At 39.5% G+C, this 23,245-nt stretch overlaps 2 protein-coding genes and 1 long non-coding RNA gene across 4 annotated transcripts; 1 reads left to right on the forward strand and 2 right to left on the reverse strand.

Moving 5' to 3' along the window:
• Positions 1–2,003: 2,003 nt before the first annotated feature.
• On the forward strand, positions 2,004–8,600 carry LOC148190223 (mucin-3A). Its single transcript, XM_088071827.1, has 9 exons — positions 2,004–2,583; positions 2,781–2,905; positions 3,058–3,122; positions 3,225–3,427; positions 3,568–3,733; positions 3,847–4,011; positions 4,133–4,203; positions 4,341–4,423; positions 8,058–8,600. Exons 1-9 carry the CDS (start codon positions 2,037–2,039, stop codon positions 8,100–8,102), a joined length of 1,470 nt encoding a protein of 489 aa, XP_087927953.1. The 5' UTR covers positions 2,004–2,036; the 3' UTR covers positions 8,103–8,600.
• LOC148190224 (uncharacterized) lies at positions 4,429–7,643 on the reverse strand. The gene is made up of 4 exons (XR_015775331.1): positions 7,552–7,643; positions 5,837–6,037; positions 5,388–5,444; positions 4,429–4,940 (listed from the first exon to the last, which is right to left on the reverse strand). It is a non-coding gene; the product is annotated as an uncharacterized LOC148190224 (long non-coding RNA).
• A 5,798-nt stretch (positions 8,601–14,398) lies between the features above and the next one.
• errfi1a (ERBB receptor feedback inhibitor 1a) lies at positions 14,399–21,966 on the reverse strand. 2 transcript variants are annotated; one of them, XM_042506633.2, is made up of 4 exons: positions 21,766–21,966; positions 18,864–19,042; positions 18,597–18,685; positions 14,399–17,595 (listed from the first exon to the last, which is right to left on the reverse strand). In XM_042506633.2, the coding sequence occupies exons 2-4, from the start codon at positions 19,013–19,015 to the stop codon at positions 16,490–16,492; spliced, it is 1,347 nt and encodes a 448-aa protein (XP_042362567.1). In that variant the 5' UTR covers positions 19,016–19,042; positions 21,766–21,966; the 3' UTR covers positions 14,399–16,489. The 2 variants fall into 2 exon arrangements, with proteins under 2 accessions (XP_042362567.1, XP_042362574.1); XM_042506640.2 differs by lacking the exon at positions 21,766–21,966 and having other exon boundaries at positions 18,852–18,991.
• Positions 21,967–23,245: the final 1,279 nt, after the last annotated feature.

Here is a 23,245-nt window from a genome sequence, read left to right on the forward strand (position 1 = left end):
CCAGCACTGATCATTCCTCAACAACAATCAATTCTACCCCAAATTCACAGTTGTCACCAGGTTCACCATCTACATTGCCTCCAACAACTACTCACTTTACTGAAACTTCTACTGAACAAGGAAATAAAACATCAACAACAAATACCGGTTCAACTCAGCTACCATCGGCTGGCCAGGAAACATCTACAACAATGATGTCCTCATCAACAGAGCACCAATCCACACCTGCTACGACAATGACAACATTATCATCAACTGAATTAACAGCCACCCCCTCAACACTCACAACAAATGGAGAAACAAGAACTACCAGCACTGATCATTCCTCAACAACAATCAATTCTACCCCAAATTCACAGTTGTCACCAGGTTCACCATCTACATTGCCTCCAACAACTACTCACTTCACAGAAACTTCTACTGAACAGAGCAATAAAACATCAACAACAAGTACAGGCACAACTCAGCCCCCATTGACGAGCCAGGAAACATCTACAACAGTTATGCCCTCATCAACAGAGCAACAAACAATATCTACTATGGCAATAAAACCTACAGCAACAACTCAATTAAACTTCTCATCACTCTCTACAAAAGGAGAAACAAGAACTACCAGCACTGACCATTCCTCAACAACAATCAATTCTACCCCAAATTCACAGTTGTCACCAGGTTCACCATCTACATTGTCTCCAACAACTACTCACTTTACTGAAACTTCTACTGAACAAGGAAATAAAACATCAACAACAAATACCGGCACAACTCAGCTACCATCGGCTAGCCAGGAAACATCTACAACACTGATGTCCTCATCAACAGAGCACCAATCCACACCTGCTACGACAATGACAACATTATCATCAACTGAATTAACAGCCACCCCCTCAACACTCACAACAAATGGAGAAACAAGAACTACCAGCACTGACCATTCCTCAACAACAATCAATTCTACCCCAAATTCACAGTTGTCACCAGGTTCACCATCTACGTTGCCTCCAATAACTACACACTTCACAGAAACTTCTACTGAACAAGGAAATAAAACATCAACAACAAATACCGGTACAACTCAGCTACCATCGGCTGGCCAGGAAACATCTACAACAATGATGTCCTCATCAACAGAGCACCAATCCACACCTGCTACGACAATGACAACATTATCATCAACTGAATTAACAGCCACCCCCTCAACACTCACAACAAATGGAGAAACAAGAACTACTAACACTGATCATTCCCCTACAACAATCAATTCTACCTCAAATTCACAGTTGTCACCAGGTTCACCATCTACATTGCCTCCAACAACTACTCACTTTACTGAAACTTCTACTGAACAAGGAAATAAAACATCAACAACAAATACCGGTACAACTCAGCTACCATCGGCTGGCCAGGAAACATCTACAACAATGATGTCCTCATCAACAGAGCACCTATCCACACCTGCTACGACAATGACAACATTATCATCAACTGAATTAACAGCCACCCCCTCAACACTCACAACAAATGGAGAAACAAGAACTACCAGCACTGATCATTCCTCAACAACAATCAATTCTACCCCAAATTCACAGTTGTCACCAGGTTCACCATCTACATTGCCTCCAACAACTACTCACTTTACTGAAACTTCTACTGAACAAGGAAATAAAACATCAACAACAAGTACAGGCACAACTCAGCCCCCATTGACGAGCCAGGAAACATCTACAACAGTTATGCCCTCATCAACAGAGCAACAAACAATATCTACTATGGCAATAAAACCTACAGCAACAACTCAATTAAACTTCTCATCACTCTCTACAAAAGGAGAAACAAGAACTACCAGCACTGATCATTCCTCAACAACAATCAATTCTACCCCAAATTCACAGTTGTCACCAGGTTCACCATCTACGTTGCCTCCAATAACTACACACTTCACAGAAACTTCTACTGAACAAGGAAATAAAACATCAACAACAAATACCGGCACAACTCAGCTACCATCGGCTAGCCAGGAAACATCTACAACACTGATGTCCTCATCAACAGAGCAACAATCCACACCTGCTACGACAATGACAACATTATCATCACCTGAATTAACAGCTACCCCCTCGACACTCACAACAAATGGAGAAACAAGAACTACTGACACTGACCATTCCTCAACAACAATCAATTCTACCCCAAATTCAGAGGCGTCACTAGGTTCACCATCTACGATTCCTCCAACAACCGCTCACTTTACTGAAACTTCCACTAAACACAAAACTACAACAACAGCAACAAATACCGGCACAAGTCAGCTACCATCGACTGGCCAGGAAACATCTATAGCGGAAATCATCAGCACAAAAAAAGTTACAACAATCATTCACTCAAGATCTACCACTCCTCCCTTTTCAAATACTACTGCCAGTCTGACAACATCATTTACAACTCCCCAGTGTGAGGACTGTGATTGCATTGGGGGTACCTGCACATTCAACAAGACACTTGGACAATGTCACTGCCAATGTCATGAGTTCCTCCTTGGAGATAGGTGCGCTTTTGGAAAGAATAACACCCCTGTTCATGTTGGTGAGTTTTCCATACCCAAACTGTTAATCAAAATAACTTAGAAACTGAAGAAAATTGAATGCAGAGATAATAAAGGATAATAGCGTTATTATGACACCAGTGTCTGATCTTGGCACTGATATTTCTTACTTTAGTGTTGAACATGAAATGTTGTTGCATTGTCTATGATATTTTTGCATTGTCATCCTTTTTTGCAGATACTGGGGCAATACCAACTCACAAAGCAAATATTACTCTGAAAATAAACATCACTTTTCAGGTGGCCTTTAACAATCTGAATTCACCTGAATCATTAGAATTCATCAAGAAATTGAAACAGGAGGTAAATATTTTGTTTATTTCTGTATGAATTAATTATTAATAATATACAGTATTTATTTGTATTTACTCATGTTTTGTAATGCATTACTTTTAGAACTTACGCCCAAAATGTATTTGTTGTACTTGTACTATAACATCTGTCATGTGTTGTAGCTTGAGGGCCTATGCAGAGATGCAGATCCACAAACCTTTGAAAAAATTCGAATCATCAAGTTATCGTAGGTTTAAAATAAACTTTACTCATACAACTATTTAAATTGCTCTTTAATCAACTGCAAGCTATTTTCTTTAGTCAATATATCTCTATTTTCCTTCTGCAGACCGGGAAGTGTTGTTGCAGAGAGCCAGGCAGAGTATATTTATCCAAACAATGAAACTCAAATCCAATTTGTCAACACTAGGCTTGATGGGGTGTTGACAGATATCCTAAGTAATACAAGTAACCTCATTAAGATATCTCAGGCCTTTAATAATGCAACAGTTGTGCTAAATGAACTCACCTTCGCAAAGCCTGAGATTTTAAGTAAGTATCAACTCTAAACATATTTGACTTACTGCTATTTTACACAGTCAGTGTGCCTTCATTTGATATAAGTATGTCACCATTTCAATATGTGTTATGTGTTTCTTTCCCAAAATGATACATATCTATTATTCAACTAGATATCACAGATCTGGAGCCATTTGTAAACTGCTCTCAGTTTGCTAACTACACTGCTGAAATTATTAACGGTCAATGGCAGTGTGTTGGACCTTGCAAAACAAACCCTAATTACTGCCATCAGCATGGAGAATGTCTCAATAACATTGAGAAAGGGCCAGTTTGTCGGTAAGCAAAAACATCAGTTTTTTCCCTATTGTAAAGAGCTTAATGTGTCTTTTATTTTTGCTCGTAATGTTAATTTTATTAACGTATCTCTATCTTATGGACCTTCAATCTAGGTGCTACAGCTCTAGTCTTGAGCAGTTTTCTGGCCCACAGTGTGAACTCTTCAGTCGGGGTCCAGGTTTCTATGGTGCACTATTTGGATCGTTGGCAGCAGCCCTCCTGCTCTTGATTATCATTGTCATTGCTGTCATTGTCAAAAAGAGATATACAGGAGTTTGGTGGGTTATGATTACCCAAACACATCTTTCTATAACATCATATGCAAATGGTCAACAAATGTTTGTTCCTGTTGCTGGTAAATACTAAATTACAAACATTATAAAACGGTCCCTATTTTAGGAAAAGAAGCAACTCCTATAACAGAAGACTGTCTGCTTTTGAGGAAGATTTCTTTGACTTTTCTGACACAGGTGAGTCCTGGTCTGTTTTTGTTTAAGTTTTTTTTTTTGTTTTTTGTTTTGTTAAAGTAAATAAAAATGTATTAGTATTAGTATTAGTGGGGACTCTGACATTTGCAGTATCAATATTTTCATTTTCTTTTCCCCAGGAGATCACAACTTGGGAATTCCAGGCAATTACACATCAGAGGGTTTTAGGCCACATCTACAAAATGTTGACACCCGCTTGCAGGTATTTTTGTTTTACTTTACATTTATTGAATTTCCAATTTTTTAACAGCTCTAAACCACCGATTAGAAAACCCAATGGCACAATTCCCAAACACTAGACAGAGGAAAGAAAAATGAGGGTGAAATAAAACGGGTAAGGATTGACTAATACCACAAAATAGAAAAAAAATAGATCATTGTAAAATAAGTAATAGACTAATTTAAGTCAAAATAGCAGTTTTAATAAGACATGAAACGTAAATTTATCAGATTTAACCAGTAACACTTGTAAATGTCCACTCATAGTCCTTTAAAGATGAATATAAAAATAGTGTCCATGATATTTACTTCAGCTGCACCACCTTCACACCCACCATATATCTTTATATTCAGAGTAATTTTGCCTCTTTCAAACAGTTAGTGCAGAAATGCAATATCACTGAATCACTTTCACAAGCACTTGAAGCTCTGTAACTCTGTTGCCTCAAACTGGGTCTGCTTCCCATCATGCCGTCCCGCGTACATGTTGGACTTTTTAACTAAAAATTATACCCAAAACAGGCTATGAGAATAATTAACAAACTACTGAACACGCACAAGTTGACCTCCTTAAAATTAATTGGAAACAGACTTGGATGAACAAATTTCAGAGAAACGTGGAAAAAAGAATAATATGAGGAATTTTCTCCTCTTCAATTTATCATTAATTCAAAATTGTATATAGCGCCTGCACTGGTCTGAAGTCAAACTATTTAAGGTTAAAGACGACACAGATCCCACATGTGATTGATGCAGACTCCAGCAACTCTGCTGTCCATGTTTTGGACATGTTCAAGTTCTACACACTTAGGCAAACTGTCTTTAAGTCCGTCTCTAAAATATCTGGAAAACAGTGGAATTGTCTCCATTCATTGTTCGACCTTTAAACTTAAAGCATTTGTGACATTGTGTATTAGCTGAATCATAATCTGTTATCATAGACCTACCTGGGACTGCATCGTAGGTCTGTTGGGATTCTGCTCAGGTCCCATGGTGTCATTGTCCTACAGAGAGAAGATGATGACAGTGAAGATGCCATGCCTCCACTGATTCACATGGCAAAGAGTCACAAACATCACATGCATTTACATATCTAACCAGATAGAAAAACATGCTGGTATTGTCTTTTCCTCCGTTGATATGCGTTCCCATTACCCGAACACTTGGCCCTAACCACAGAGGGTGGCACTATGCATTTAAGGCACTGTCATATTCTAACAATATTATATAGCCATACTCTTTGCAGCACAAATTTTTCACAAATAAATAGATTTTTGTTATTTTTTAGTTTCTTCCACTTTACTGGGGTGGTTTTTTTTGTCATATTGACATTTGTAGTCAATGTGCGGTGAATGGCTGCAGCCAATGCACTTAAATAGTGTAAAAATAGTCTCACCCGCTCTCTTATTGTTACCATCTCTCAGCGACAGGGCACTGCAGGATGGGTAAACATGCTGCAGAGGTCCGCCATTTGAAATGCAGTTTCAGGACGTGTTGAAAGTTTGCACCGTTCACCAGCAAAAGCCTCTGACAGGTCCGGACGCTGGGCGCAGGCTTGTAACGATGCGACTCCATGGTGTAGCAGCAGCCAAACAGCCTTTTTTAAGACATAGAAAAATTTCAAAGTTTGTGAGTGGGGTATTAACTGACATACTGTATTTCAGGTTGTAGAACAAAATCTTAAAGTCTTTCACGCTTGTGTTAGCCACAGACCTCATTTAATTTTCTGTCAGAAAAAAGCAACAAACTTGGTCGCTGGAGGTAAAAAGGTTGTTTTTTCGTGGCTGATGTTTTACCAAAAGCAAGGAGCACAGAACTCCTTTCTGCTTCAGTGGCAGGTCTGCATCATGGTACATGTCAGGATCCCCGTGTGCTTGGAACAGGGTCTGAGACAATGGCTTGGTCCTAGTTTTGCACCAGTACAAATCATGGATTTGGCACCTACAAATACTTGGGAATGCAAGGTGTTTCATAAGGGATAGAAATTTAGATGATTTCTTTTAAACTCCCTCATCAATGTTGTTAACATTAGCTGGCTAACATAACATTTTTATAACTGTCAGTGTACTCACCTGGCATGCGTCATAGTTAAAATTTTGCTTGCTTGCTACAGCTAATAGATGCATATACTAAAATGGGAAAACTACTAAATCATAGCTACTAGGAACAAAATAATTAAATGTATTTTTTTTCCGTCAATTGTTGACACTGTTTCCATGTTTTCTGCCATTTCTGCTTCATGTCACGCAAACATCACTACTCAGCAACTTGGGTAGGATATCAATAGGCAGGTTTCTATTAACTGCGCAGATTGAAATTGCAAATGTAAAATATGCCTAATGGAAACACACCAATTTCGACAAAATGGCCATTTATCCCAAAAAGGTATATACAGAGTCTATTGATAATTAACACTAGACTGTTTTAATTATTTTAAGAACTTTTAAATAACACCAAGACTTGTGGTCAGTAGTCTGAGTGGGATGTGAGGATTTTTAAAAGACGATCTGCACAGATGTGAAGCCCTGACTACAGGCTGACCTGAAGGCTGTGGTGATGTTTTTCATTTATTTATGCAGTTTGAGGGTGCCAGGTGTGCTCAACTAATTTATATCCAGCAGCAATCTGATATGATGCTGATTTACATGTGAATTCATGCAAATGAAGGTTGAATCATGAACAGAAATCAAAGATCGGCTGCATAATAATTTAAAAGTTTACAGTGTCAGTAAGATAAAGGGAGACTGTGAACAAACTTATAATTAAGGTTTATAATGAGTGGAAATCAAATCTAACAGGATGTGGATGTGACTTCCTATGCAGACTGAAGGCTGCTGGAAAATAAAAGTCAGAAAACTGTCTGACTTGATGGCAGCTTTTTGTCACCGCCTCCTGCATTTTTAAACCTCGGAGGTTACCATGTGTCATTAACGCCGACACCTAAACTCACACGCACGCAAACAATACTAAAATTTAGGCTAGCGTTACTAGCATTTAGCTAACGCACAAACTAACTTAACCATAACAAAGCTTAACAGTTAGCTTTGCTTCACACAAAAACGCAACAAAACGTCTAGCACAGCAAAGTCAACACATAAGATCGATACTTACACTTATTTGGGACAAATGCCGCCGGTGTTGCCGGTGAACGGTGTCTGGTCCGGCCGTTAACAACATCCGGGTACTGAGCTTACAGACGCACGCGACGCACCTTTGAAAAACCTGCCCACGCGAGAGGTTAGTACGCTACCATCACGTGACGTAGTTTTCACTTCCTTATAATACATTCATGAGTTTTCAGTCCGAGAGAGGCACAGAGAGTTTCCAACAAAAGGGCATATTACCAAAAAGAGTCTGCACATTTTCCCCAAATAATTTGTATGCAAGTTGTACGTTTGACTTTATAAATTTCATTTTTTTATTCATAGTTTTATTTTCTCTCATATTCCCATTTTTGTTTGGCATTAAAGAAGTTTTGTTTGATTATTAATTCTAATAATCTAACCAGAACTAATTCCTATGATATAATGTGAAAAAAAAATCAATCAAAATAAATTAAGATAAAATAAAATAAAAAAAGTTGATATTATTATGTGATTATTCTTGTGTCTTTCCAGGCTACAACAAAGCGTCCAGAGGTCTGGAACATCAGTCCGAGATGAAGCCTAAAGACTGCTGCATTTTGTTTTAATTACAATGATTTTACGTGCCAGCAATTAAGAAAATTACAATCAGTATAAGTGTCCGACTTTATATTGCACATGATTCAATATACTAGTAATTTCTTGTTATGATATTTATGACTTTATTTATTTTAAATTCAAGTCTATGTAGCTTCTCATGCTCTTAAATAAAAATTAATATGCCAATTCAGACTTCGGTTATTTCACACCGCACAACAGCCAATTTTTGTGTAAGGGTTGTCATCATTTGAGGACTACATTATGCTATATTATTTTATTTTACTTTAATTAGTTTCACTGTTGTCTTCACATACAGGAAGAGGCTACTACCTCACTGGGTACAAGAAGAATCATACTTTACATTAATTAAAAAAAAAACAAACACACAAAATTACTTTATCATTAGCCTCTCCCAGTTCAAAACACTCATAAAAACCCCACCTGTTTGAAACTGCTTTTAATGTCTAATTAATATCAAAAAATGGTAATGTTTGTATTTTATTATGTATTCTAATATATTTTATTATTTTGATCTTTCTTGACTTTTGTAAAGTGTCTCTGAGTTTCCTGAAAAGTGCTCTATAAATAAAATGTATCATTCTTCTTCTTCTTCCTCTTATTATTATTATATTATTTGCATCACAATTACAGAGAAGTAATCAACATCAATGAGCAGTGTCCTCCAGCATCAGGCCACATACTGTATGTGTGTAGTGTGTCACATTTATCTATCCCTGAGGATTGCAGATTACAATCAGCTGAAACGTCTCCTTTTTTAAAACAAATGGACCAGGTGATTTTAACCAGTATGAAAACTGAATAAACCAGTTTAATGTTACAAATCACTGTTTTCCTGATGCTGCTAGTTACAGATGGGCTTCTAACTATAGTAGCCAACACACAAACATGACTGTACCTAGACCTATTGTTATGATTGGCCCTTCTGGGCTACTGTAGAAATATGGTATTACATTATTACATTCTGTTTCTGCCAGTATGTAACTCTAAATCCGGCACTGAACTCATGAAAATAAAGAAAAAAGGGGTTTTTTTTCTTTCCTTCTTTCTTTTTTTTTTTTTTTAAACATAATACAATAGGCCATGCCAACTTGGCTTCTGATAACTTTGTCTAATATCTGCAATATGCACTTGCCATAGCAGTTAATGATATTTATCAATAACACACAATCTTAGTTACACATACAATAATTTATAGCATTTAAATACATCTGTTGGACACAATTACAGACATCTGTACAGGTTTATGCAATCTAAAACAACAGTCATGTAAAATGCAAAATGTCAACCATGCCAGAAATTTGTTTTGTTGTTGTTGTTTCTGGGTTTTTTAAGTCACCATGTAAGGTTGCTGTATTTGTGTCCATCAGTTTAAATCATGTTGGAAAACCCTAAACGCCCAAGAGGGTAATGGTTGAGAAAGTCAATTGTTGTCGACATCCCTCAAGTCCTGTCACTAGATGGCATACACGCAATCTTTTTCATGACGTCTGCTGTTTGTATGTAGAGAGACACAGAGACAGAAGGACTTTAATACAACTTTTTATGATCTATAGAGCGAATGAGAGCGACATGAAAATGTGTCATTATTTAATAAATCTCAGCAGTGACTATATCTGTCCTGTAGTAGAATGTGTGCTGTCAACATCAGCACTTTAACACTCCAATATTAAACAGCAACATGCAGTTCACTGATAGTCTCGCCATCTGAGCCATTGATGGGTTTTGTCTCCACCTAGTGGCTGATTCAGAAAACACACTTGTGACCAATTATTTTGCTTCCACTTCATGTACTTTGTTTTCTGTACAAGTGCTCAGGCCTGAGTAAAATTTAACCAGCACTACTTCAGTTTAAGTTAAATATTTACAACGCCATCCATCCCTCATAGCAAATGACAAGAAAAGAAAAAAAATGGGGTTAATTAGCATATTATCTATCAGCAAATTTTTGGAAAGTGGGGCAAAATACCAAAATACCCAAAAAAGCCAAAATAGAACGACTTTTTTTTAAAAAAAAAAATCCCTTTTTATGTTACCAAAAGTACATTTACAAGCTTATCAAGGAATATTCCAAGAAAACTACCTCATCATTATTTATTTATTTGCTTTTATGGTCCTTTTATAGGTATAACTAGTCTACTTTTACTTTGCTTAATTTATTATGTGCTTTGTGAATAAGTGTTTTTTTGTTTTATGCTGTGTTTATTTTTAAAGGAATACTTCACCTTGAACATGCGAAGAAAACCTTGTTTTCTCGTACACCGCCATAGATAACTATGAATATACTGATTTTTTGACTGATTGTGGACCAAGTTCAACAACAGCAAAACTCTATCAGGACATCTGTTTACAAACTCTCAAACAATTCTCAGTATAATGCAATTGTCATTCATCCAGTCCTATACTCTGTGCTTCTCAAAACACGTGCATTTTTATTGAAAAATGGCAACTTATTAATGCTCTCTGAAAGCTAGACAGGGTTTGTTTGTTTGTTTGTTTTTGCAAATATGCATGTGTTCGAGACTAATGATTTTCAAACAGTAATTTTTCTGGGTCAAGTATTCCTTTAAAGGTATAGTGTGTAGGATTTAGGGAAATGTGATAACAGAAAAGGAATTTAATATTCATGACTATGTTTTCATTTTATTTTATTATCACCTGAAACTAAGAAGCTATGTTGTTGTTGTTGTTGTTGTTGTTGTTGTTGTTGTTGTTGTTGTTGTTGTTGTTGGAATGACAAACCAGACACTGGTTCTAAATAAGACATTCCTGCTTTATTTGTTTGTTATGTGTTTGCCACCTTAGATACTTTACACACTTAGCACACAGATCAACTTGGTTGCGATCTGCAACCTCACCACTAGATGACACTAAAACCCAGACACAGAAACTTAAAGTGAACTCTGTGTTATATTTACCATGTTGATATGGCAGGTATTGAATCTTAAATCTTATAAGCAACTTTTGATTCACTGTTAAAAGTATTTTACTACAAGCTAAATATTATTCTTCACAGTTTTTTAGTGGTTTCGATTCTCATTATCCCATGGCACTGCCACAATGGCCTGAAATAATTTTAATATTAGCCCCCCTTTTAATTCACAACATACGACAAGGCATTGCCCCAAAACAGTTTTATGGGGAAAAAAAAGTTTCTGAAAAATTGTACATTGTTTCAGATTGTAGATAAGCCTAGATAAGAACTGGGATTTGGTGTGAATAGCCTCAAACATGGAATACAATGTTGTTGACTGTTTGAGAATAAAATATATAAAAAGCTAACCTCATGTACAGAAGAAGCTACTTTGACTGTTAAAGTGTGAAGTATTTAATGATTATAATTTTACCTCCATATAACCCTGTTGTACAGTACTGTAATGGTACTTAATTTCAATTTCTGGACCTTAGAGTTACATCCACCAGTGTGCGGATAGGGAGACTTGATGTCTGATAATTTTGTTTGCTTGTCAGATGTTTTATGTATATATAAATCATGCAGATTTCTTTGGCACAGCAGACATGCTCTCTCCTGCACTCAGACAACTGCAGACTAATCAGAGGAAGCTGCATAGCAATTAATGAGGCAGTAATCATAATTACTGTAATAATTCTTATCATTAAAACAAGTTTGTTCCACTTGTTAATCCATCAGTAGTGCCAACCAAGGACTTCTATCTAATTAACTGAGGCTAAAAATATGTTTGACGGAGTCGAGGCGCTGCAACTGAAGTTAAGTCCCTCATACTTGATGCCTGAACTGAACCCAAGTAAAATCCAACGGCATATTTAAGAAAAAACACTCGTGTTGCATTGGAAAAATAATGTTCAGTAAGGAAACACAAAGCTTTGCAACATTCAGAGCATTAATAAAGCAGCAGACCACTATTTGCCTTGTAAAGATATACTGGAGTAATGGCCCCCTAAACAGTGGACCTCTGTGTCTGCGCTGTAATCTGAGCTTCTCTGTGATTTGTTGTGGTTAGCTGGTCCGGTCGCATGTGCATGTTAGTGCATGTGTGTATCACACTGACTAGCTCATTGCTGCCCCTTTGCCCTGTGCTCACAGGGCAGTTACCATTAATATCCGGATGGCCATGAAAGCTTTGGTTTCGGTTTTGGTTTGGCTTCCCCCGATTGACACCATTAGCTCTGTCAGTGCTGTTGCCGTTGTTACGCACTGTTAGCTGCCAGCACACCTCCATGCTGAGAACTGTGTCCATTCAACTCAGCTCTGAATTTGTCACAAAAACAGAAACAGTTTGGAACCACAGTGACTTAAAAGGATTTTCACAGATGTAATGATCCAATATGCTTTTTTTTGGAATTTGATTTAAAGTAGAAAAAAAGTTCTGCAAGTCAAATCAAAAGTAAGAATGCAAAAAGAAGTTAAGCGAGAATAATTGTGCATGTGTCACGTTAGGCACACGGCCATCAAAAAACAGCATACATGAAGGAAAACAGTCATGCCCTATGAGACAATGGGCCTTGTGCAGAAACATTATTTTACATTTCTCTTATATTTTCTATTAATTTACTGGTAAGAACCAAAGGCTCTTAACAACCCAAATCTGCTCTTACCCAGCTGTGTTCAATGATGAATCCCCCTTGATCATAAGTCATGCCTAAACACTATATAAGGACAGGTTTTGTACTGTGTGCAAAGACTGGAGCGATAACACCAATAACAGGCTGTAAGAAGACCATGAACTGCTGCAATAGTGAAATTGACGTCCTGTTAAATACACTTAAACAAAGTAGGCTGAATGTGTTTTGAGGGAAATGTATTGAGGTATCAAAAGTAAAAGTATGCATGCAAAAAAGTTTAAATAAATGTAATAAATCAAAATAATGAAAATAATTAACAGGAAAAGCATTGATCCTTATATGAGAAATGAAAAATGACTTGCACAACTATAAAAATAGTTGCAAAATAATTTTGTAATTAATGGACTAACTATTTAGCTGTACATGTACACTGTAATATGGTTTGTATGCAAAAATCTTAATTTAACTTACAGTTATCTAATAATAACAATAGTGGAGTAAAAAGTATAATATTTCCCTCTAAAGTATATTGGAATAGAAGTGGAAAGTGGCATTAAAATAAAATACTCAATTAAAGTACAAGTTCCTCAGATTTGTACTGCAGCATTCACGTCATACAGTAAATAAGCTAACTGCGCTTACAACGGATTGCAAATGTGCAACATTTTTTGCCAACACTAGATATTAACAAAAGCCAGAGACTGTGTTACATTAATTTGCTGTGAGCTGTAAATTCCCCGCTGCGCCGCTGTCTGCATATGGCAGCTGCAAAGAGTAGAGTGACAATCAAGAACTCTCACTCTGAAGCAAAATCTGGGGACCAAAGCCTCCCCAGAAATACACTGCACAGAAAAAAACCACTGCTTGACTTGAAGCAATCTCAGTCAACTGAGGGTCTCCAAATGATAATTCGAGGGGCTGCCCCAATTGAAACATTGTCTTGTTTTAAGTTTTGTGGCATGGAATAAGCATGCAGGCATTATTTTCTTCCACAAAGCACAACAACGCCTTTTAGTGCCACAGTGGTGCAATAATGCTTTTTGCACAGAGGCTAATCTCAGACCACACTCTTTTGTTAGATCATCTGGCACTTGATCTTTCATGCCCCAAACAGACATTCAAAATGAGCGGCCTGTTTTTAGTCTCTATAGTCACCACCCATGCTGTCGCCTAGCAGCTCACCTAAAAGTGAACCAGGTAAGAGGGTTTGCAGGTGGTTCAGTCTGTTGTCTTTGGTGCAATAATTGTAAATCAATTGCTATCAAACTAAAACCAAAGAACTACAAAAATGCTCACTGACTTGCAGAGAGGTTATGGTGGATATTGTGACTGCAGCTTATTATTCAGTAATAAATTGACCTCTAATGTTCTGCTTTGCTCACTGCGGTTTTGGCTCCATACCTAGCCACATGGACTCAAGTCAAGAGTAAAACACTTGCGACACAGTTAAGTGCTTAAAAAACCTGTGGATGCAAAGCTGGTTGCTGCAGAGCATCTGAGCAGTCATGCAGGAGGAGACCGCACTCTAACCAGGAAGAGGAAGGTAAAACGCTGCACACCTGTCAGTCGACCATTGTAAGTCACTTTTCTTTCTCTGGATAGAGGCCAGTCACAATAAGGCACAGCAGGAGGGTGTGTGGGTGATAAAACAGGCCAAACAGCTGAGTAGAGAGCTCAGGCTTGACAGATTGAAGAAACAGAACGAAGCAGGCTCATAAATAAGTCATTTTATTTTGGCTTTCTTTTTAAAGACTATATACTTATCAACTATTCATAACAACAAATTGAATTGTTAAATACTGTACACAGCATACTGTATTCTCCCAGTGCATGTCTTCACCACAGCAGAGAAGTTATTTCTTGATAATCTTCATTCAGTTTTATTATTCCTAATAAGACATACGAATACCTTAAGATTAAATAGTATCAGTGTATGATGTAAACATTTTTTTGACATTTAAGTCAAAAGCAACATTGTGTTGGCAAGGTTTTGTGAGCAGGAGGGAGAGGAGGAAAAAAAAGTATATTTCAATGACCGTTTGACCTTAGCAGTTTTCCCAACCGTGTTCAATACCAAGGGTTACTTCAATACATTTGCTACATTTACTATACCGTCCTGATGCTTCTTGAATAATCTACAACATAAAAATTCATACATTTTCTTGGCTGCCAGCAGCCAGAGTCTCTCAGACCACACCCACTGCAACCATGTAAGGCAGGAATGCATGAGCAGAACAGGAAAGTCTGTGTCAGGTAGGTAAACCCTGCGCTGTCTTTGTAATGCATTTGTATTAACAGGTTAGCCAAGCATCTCTGTGATCTACGATCTGCTGATCTCTATTTAAGGATATCCGGTTAGAACTGATTTTGTGTTACTCTTAATTGAAAGGGGACAGAGCATTCGCCGTCAGGGCCCCGAGGCTCTGGCACTATCTGCCTGAGGAATTCAGGTCCGCTGAGTCAGTGATCTCTTTTAATTTCCTTTTTAAAACATACTTTTGTCAGAGAGCCTTTCCCAACTTCCTCTGAACTATCTTTTGTTTCCTCAATTTTACATGCAAATTTGTTTTTTTCTTGAGCTGTTGTCTTTTAAAATATGTTGATTTTATGACTTGTGGGGTTTTATTTTGCTGCCATGTGGAGCACTTTGTAACACTGTTTTTTAAAAGTGCTCTAAAATAAAAACTGTGTTTGGGTCACATACGGAGCCTCATCTTTTATATATTCAGATTTTGCCTTTACTAATGGGAAATATGCGATACATAGGGTTAATATCAAAGGGAGGTAGTACTTGAGGCAAATTAACTCCAAGCAATGACTCACAGCTTGACCAAAAAGAAGCTCCTCCAACTATTTGATGGAATTTCAGTAAAGAGTACATTCACTTAATGTTCGACAGGCCGATTTCCGTGCAACAAAACAGACCTGGACACTGAAAAAAACCCAAAAAACAATCACTGTTTTAGAGGGCTGTGTTCAAAAGCAGGTGCTGCAACTAAGCAGAGCACAGTAACAAGTATAGTTGACAGTTTTCTACCAATCGTAGAAAGTCGTTTACTAAAGTCTCACACAACACTTTTCCAACTGCTGTTCACATGCACGTTTGCACAAACACGTCCACGCACATCATACACACACTCACTGACTACACCATTTAAGCTGCACTAGACATTCCAATGGAAACATGCGTAGCTACCAGTTATGTACCCAACTCTGAGTACAAAATGTACCATGAGGGAAATTTACACAGATATAGTGGCCTAAGACTTCATCAAGGCAGGAAAACCATATCAGTGTGTTAATAGCAAACAGAAAAGAGATTTGTGTGCTAGCATCCTTCATTTCGTTACAAAATTAATTAGCATTTAGACTTCATATATTGCGTGATACATGGTTATGTTACTGACCTTTTGTCCCCTGTGAGACACAAAAGCAGCGTCATCTCACAAAACATCCTCAACCTTCCAGAAAACACTGAGCACATGAGGTTCAAGGCCCGCTTGTACCCTCTGACTGTACCATAAAAAAAAAAAACAGCACAATGTTGGATGTTGTGAAATAAAACTAATATCAAAAATAAGCTCTACAATGTTGAATCTCGCCCACAATCTATAGTCTGAGATACAGTTTCTTTTAGTATCTCAGCTGTGATTCCAACATTACCAGTAACTGAATACAGTGCGCACATACCCTGTGTGTTCAGAATACATAGGGGTTAAAAAAAAAAAAAGTAAAAGCAGCAGTTTTTCAAGTGGTTTTTGCTCATGTACAGTAGAGTCCTCTGCTACTTCCACTATAACTTTTCAAACTAAATCCACATGTGCTTTCCTCCGGGTGTGACAGTCCCAGTCTGAGTCTGATGCGTCTGTACTGCGAGCTGTGGGGCTGTCCATGACTCGTAGAAGTCTCTCCACGCAAGGTGAGTCCACGTATGCGGGCCGCTGAGGCAGGAGATAGTAATGTGTGGTGCTGGCTTTCTTGCCGTTCTCTATAATGGGGAGGATGCAGGGGGAGCCCTCGCTGTTCTGTCTCTGTAAACCCCGACTTACGTACTTCGGATCTGGTGCAAAGCTTTGGGTTGGGGGCATGACGCCGTTTATGTATGTCGGGAGGCTCTTGGGGCTGGGGGTGCGGGAGCTGCCTCTGGACAAAGGTTCCCGCGGGGGCACCTTGGGTGGCTTGTCGTCGTCGCTGTAAGCTCCAGACGAGACCTCTGCTGACCAGCGGCGGTAGTCTCCTGTCTTGATTGTTCGTGGCGGGATGGGGGGCGGCACCTCAGGCTTATCCATGCTTTGTGTGTGGCGTTTGTGGCATGTGAGGCGCAACAGTGACGGCTTGTTAAAGGATCCAGCTGGGCCGGAGTGCGAGCGCCGCAGCCTCCTCTGAGCTTTGTCCTGCTGTCTCTGACAGACCACCGGCTCAGGCGGCTCCTGTCGCTGCTGCTCGTACTGTTCCCGCACTTCCTGCGGATGATGATGCTGCTGCTGCTGCTGGGGCTGCTTTGGGCTTTGTAATGGTCCGTCATAGTAAGCATAGTTAATCTGCCCGCAGTCTCTGAAGCTCCTTCGACTGGGGACTCCGTATCGAAAAGGAGATGATTTGTGACACTGTTCAGACACCAGGCAGCGGCTGTCGTCCGAACTTGTGAAAAATTCTACCTCGCTGTCCATAGCCTGCTCAGGGGAGATGTCTGTGTGTGGAGGGATGGGGGGCAGAGGCTTGGAGCATCTGCCTGGCGTCTGTGGTGGACTGCTGCACTCGTACACCGAGAGCCTCTGGAATGAAGGGACCACCTGGTCGTCATCAGCAGGACTTGGGGTGGACGGTTCAGCGCTGCAGGACAGGGAGAGATGTGGGGGTCGGGATTTCTTTGGAGGTAATCTCTGCGAGCTGGGACTGTGTTTGTGTTCTGTCAGAGAGGAAAAAAAACCATCACATTAGAGGCACAGTATTATTAATAAAGGTTTTAGTGACAATCATAATTTACTCCTCCAATGGACATCTTGCATGGGTGGATTATGAGACAAACTGGACACAGATAAACAAAAAGCTCCACCACCTCTGCAACATAGGAGCAAGACACACAGTCTCAGTAGTGGTTTTGCCTCTTTTAATATTGTTGTCTGCGTCTCTTTGCCGTCATTTTTGTGTGGTAATTTTGTCACTTTTTGAGATCATTTTGTCTTTTTGAAGTAATTTTGTGTCTTTTTTGGTCGTTTGGTGTGTCTTTGTAGTGGTTTTACCTCTCTTATTTTGTTGTTTGCATCTCTTTGCAGTCATTTTGTGGCTCTTTGAGGTCATTTGTGTCTTTTGGGTTGTTTTGTTTCTCTGCAGTTGTTTTGCCTCTCATTTGTTGATTGCATCTCTGCAGTCGTTATGTGTCTCTGTGAGGTCATTTTGTAGCTCCTTGAGATAATTATGTGTCTTTCTTAGTTGTTTTGCATCCCTTCATGGAGGTTTTGCCTCTCTCTTGCTGATGTTAACATCTCTTTGCAGTCGTTTTGTGTGTCTTTGAGGTGATTTTGCGTCTTTTTGGGTTGTTTTGTGTCTGAAATTTTTTTGTTGTTGTTTGCATCTCTTTGCAGTTATTTCGTATTTGTCTCTTTGCAGTTCCTTTGCATCTCTATGTGGTTATTTTGAGTCTTTTCCTGGTTAGTACATGTTTATTTTTTATTTGAGTGACAATTTGCAGATGAAGACCAGAGGGGCCCCAACACTTTGAGCTCCTAGGCCTGTGCCTCATAGGCCTGTTCAGTAATCCATCCATGACTACTAGCTTACTTTATACATCTGGAAAACCATTTACACTATCCAGTATGTAGTAGATGATTGAAAGGAGCAATGCATCCAATGCAGCATTTGTGTATTTCAGAAGACCTGTACTGTGCAGATGACAGATCGTGCACTTACTTTCATAACTTAGAGATGGCGGAGGTGGCCCCTTATGTTGGGCACGAGAGCTGTGATCTGTCTGTGCAGTGTCCATAGTGAAGTAGAAACTGTTCAAAAAGAAAAAAATAGATTAGTGCCAGTTGAAATAAGTGATTTAATCATAAATTAAAGGAAATCTCAAACAGAACTAAGCCATAAAAGTACAGCACTTTCATTCAAAAAAACTATCCCTTTCTATAAATCTCCCCATTAATGAACTGCTAGTTGTGGCACCTGAACACTCACTTGTCCAGCTCATGGCGATAGTTCCAGGAGGGTTTGGATCCAGCCATGCTGTGACAGTAGCTGCCCCTCAGGAAGGGGTTTTCTATGGGAAAAGAGATCTCCTGGGCAGTCAGACCCACTGTGGACATGCTCCAGGCACACTCGGGTCGCATCAAAGTCAGGAAACACTTCTGGTTTACCTGAAACACAGCAAAGACACAGCTATGAGTGACGGTGACAGCAAAAGCAGATGAAGAGACACAGAAAATGAGGGAAAAAAGGAGAGTCCACATCCACAACTTACACCAAGAAAGAGAAAAGTCAGATATTAGAATAGAAAGCAAATCACACACACACACACACACACACACACACACACACACACACACACACACACACACACACACACACACACACACACACACACACACACACCCGTCTGCTGCCCACCAAAGCAAATATTTAGCTATGGCCTTGAGCTTGTGATTTTTTTTTCTCTCTACATAGACAACAATCTCCTGTGACAGAGGAATGACAAAAGCTTAGCTTGACAAGATTTTAGGTCATTTATGTCCCAACACATCACAAGGATAGAAGACTTTGTACATAGAGTTCTGTATTTTACAAATTAAGCAGAAAGGCAGTAGACAGACCAAAAACAACAAACATCTCTGTCATCAATGTTGTTATAATACTTCTTTTGTCCGTTCTCCAAGTCTACTTTTTCAAACTGCTGTCCTGATGTAGATAAAAAGTTTTAGTTCCATAAAGTGGAAACACTGGTTCAGTTTTGATTTACAAGAAAAAATACAACTCAACTTACATTTCAACTACAGCCATCTATAGTCTAAATTCAATCTAAGGTGTAAACTCATTAACCAACATTCAGACTTGCATTTCTCCAGACCTCCACTCTTTAATAAGTTTACAGTTTATTTTAAAACTCGACCGTGCTGTGCTCCAGTGCTGCAATCTCGTTTGTCCTGAACAGCAGAGGAAGGGGCTCCTCCGGTTACCAGAGAGATAGACCTGATGTTGCAAGTCAAGTCAAATGACCTGAATGTTCGTGTCATGTAAAGTATGTGTCAGGGCTGAGTAAACAATGTGTACAATATTTGAAACTGGGAGGAACCCTGGCAACATATTGATATTTTTGGGGTCAGCGGTACACTGGAAGCAAAATCCGATCTCACACTGGATTAACCTGTTCTGTATGACAGAATCTCAGGCATTATTTTCAAAACTGAAAACTGCAACTGCTTGCAATCTTTACTTGCATATTAGACATTTTTGCCACCAACCAGCTGTATATGCCAAAACACCAGACCATCAAAAACAGGTACCTTGCGATACATCAAGGCCATGCCTCTTTTTTTGGCACTGAAATCCAAAGATCCAATCGATTGTCATGCAACATAACATTATTTTGCGTAATGTTGTAATATTTTGTTAATTGGAAAACACTGATCAGAACATGTATGTCTGCAAGCAAGTGCATCATGGGTAGCCATAGGTGTTGCACACCATGTCTGAGTTTACTGTGACACCAGACGCACATTGTTGCAGCTAGTCTTTAGCTCACTATCAAAAGTCCCATTAACCAGAATGCAGCCAAACAGGTGCATCCATCGGCCTGGTGGTCACCTCATCTGGAGACCACAAATGAGGTGCATGTGCACACCCAGAGACACACTGTCCTCCTTATAATGTGGGAGTGATGACTGAGAAGATCACGGCCCCCTCGTTTCCCGGTCTCCTAAGAGCCATATTTATGTGCAGCCCTGACAGCTGGTGAGAAACAAAGCTCTAAAACAACAGGAAGCCCGGGGCATCAGCGTGAGCCAAACTGCCCAACAAGGCATGCAACTCCCCATGCCCAGGGCCGTCGATTCGGTTCGGTGGGGATGGGAAGCAACATGATCCTCGATAATGAACCCCGGGGGCTTGTGCTTCCTCTTGCAACAGGTGCAAAGACAGTTCATCCTGGCAGTTAACCATAAGAGCATTTACAGGCAGCCGGATTAAACAAATGATGTGCGGTCATGCAGAGCATTAAGGGGGGGGGGGTTCTCGAAGTCACTTAATTCACATAATTTGACCAGAGAATGTCTTTTTATGGTCAACAGTGGACTTTTTGTTTATACAACAGGTGGACAGGCTCAGTTGCAGTGTGAGGGAAACGCAGGAGGAGGTCTGACGGGGTTAGCACTGATGTCAAACATCAGGAGAGAGCTTGCCTTTGATTCAGGATTGTAGCAGTCACTCACTCACTCACTCACTCACACACACACGCACACACACACACACACACAGACCTTGAAAGAAGGAGTTCACACCCCGCTCATGACACCCCTGCAGCGGTTTCCGAGCAACCATACCCGCTCTACCTGTGCGGCAAGCAAACAGCGCGCGCACACCCCCTCACTTTACCGGATTGAGATAATAATGGTTAAAAGAACTTCAGCAGGCAGGTGACTCACACCACAATACACAAGTCAGCTATTTGGCAAGCCAGGTAATGATGATACAGAATGGTAATTTCACTTTTAGCTTAAGCGGAAAAAGAGATGTAGTACAATAAAATAAGGAAACCAGGATATAGGTTTGCAATCTGCCAGAAGTTACATAAATGGATCAAAAACTGTATTTTTTAAGAAAAGAGGAATATAGGTTTAGCAAAATGGGACAAATGTGTCCCCATTTATTTTTTTTTGTTTATTTTCGTCAAAACTTTTTAAACTCTTTTAAAGTCGGCTCCACTAACTGGCTTTAAGATATAAAAACAACATATAAAAACACACAAATAATCGCAATACGAGCTGCATCAATGTGTCTGTCGTGCTGGCACCAACATACACAACAATAGACAGACATGGGCTCTTAGGACAGCCAACACATTTCAAAAATCACTTTCTGAACTCACCTAAATAACCTCGCACTTCTTCCTCCGCTCACTCGCTCCCGTAGACTCCTCTGGGGGGGAAATATAGTTCCTCGGTTCCTTTGGTTAGAGTATGTAGTCTCCTGATTGCATCAGAGGACAGGACGCCTGCGAGTTGGAGGCGCTCCGGCTAAACAGTGACACTTTTAGATAAGTCTTGCATTGTAGTGAGCAATGTCTTATAAGCTCCACCACACGAGAGACGCGCTGGCTCCGCCTCGCACACTTGCCCTTAAAGGCGCAGTCTTCCTTTTTTTTTTTTTTTTGCACCATGTGTCTGTGCAGCCTACGTGCAGCAGGACAGGCTGGATGCATTTGCAGAATCAGCCTTGAACGTATACACAGCAGGGCTAATTTAAGCATTTACTTGATGTGATCAAAGTCTGCCTTTAACCTTGGAGGACGGAGCAGGTGTGAACACAGGGATACAGTCAGCTGATTATCTGTTCCAGTGGGATGCAGGAGATACAGTAAACACCTCAACAATTAGATCTGCAGCTGCTGCAGCTCACTGGGGATTGGCTGATTCAGTGGAGTCATGTTTATTCATAATTGTGTACTGTTGTTGTGAACTAACAGGGGCATTACAGTTTGGAGGAGGGAGTGGGATAATTAGAGAAGCCCAGCAATGAGTCCTAAAACCCAGAAATCAGTTTGCATATCAGTACCTCTGGTTCCCTCGTCTCAAAGTCAATGGTTTTTTGAATGGGTTTTTTTTTTGGTTAGAAGCCATAAATAATGTCTGTGGTTAACATAAACTGAAGAGAATTTCAGGTTTTGTTTTATGACACAAAATATGTCAGTAATTGTCCCACTGGCAAACTTCGAAGCTTAATTTGTCTTAAAAACGGCGGCTGCTAACAAGCGGGTAAATGAGACTACAAAATATCATCACGCAAAACCGCCGAACACAGGTTTACAGACACGTCGTGGTTGTGACACAACCGTAGTGTAGTTTGTTTTAGCCTAGCATTAGCTTTTTACTTCTGCTGATTGCATTTAGGTTTTCAAATCCTTTAAGTGGTGTTGATTTGTGAAGATTATCTTGCTGAATGAAATATGTAAGGATCATGAATGTTTGTTTATCACAGAGCTTATCCAATGGTAAGCAATCCAATGGGCTTTTTGACGAGGGAACCTGGCCGATTTTAACTTCTGTGTTGGCCTACAGAAAAACATCATCCCTGGGACTCTCTATCGAAGACACATAAAAGCTTCAAAGTTTGGTTTTGTTTGACTTTTTTAAAGATTTTAAAATAATTAGTGCCATAACACCTGTCCAGGGTGTACCCTGCCTCTAGCGCAATGACAGCTGGGATAGGCTCCAGCCCCCCCGCGACCCTTACGAAGTGGTTACGGACAATGAATGAATGAATAAACTGTTTAAGAGGCTCATTTTTAAAATACAGTGGAAGTTCTCTGAGGCCCCTCTTAACCCTTAAAAACACAAAATGGTTTAGTC

The sequence above is a fragment of the Plectropomus leopardus genome, chromosome 2 (genome assembly GCF_026936395.1).
Source record: "Plectropomus leopardus strain MGB_pleo_1.0 chromosome 2, ASM2693639v1, whole genome shotgun sequence".
NCBI lineage: Eukaryota > Metazoa > Chordata > Actinopteri > Perciformes > Serranidae > Plectropomus > Plectropomus leopardus.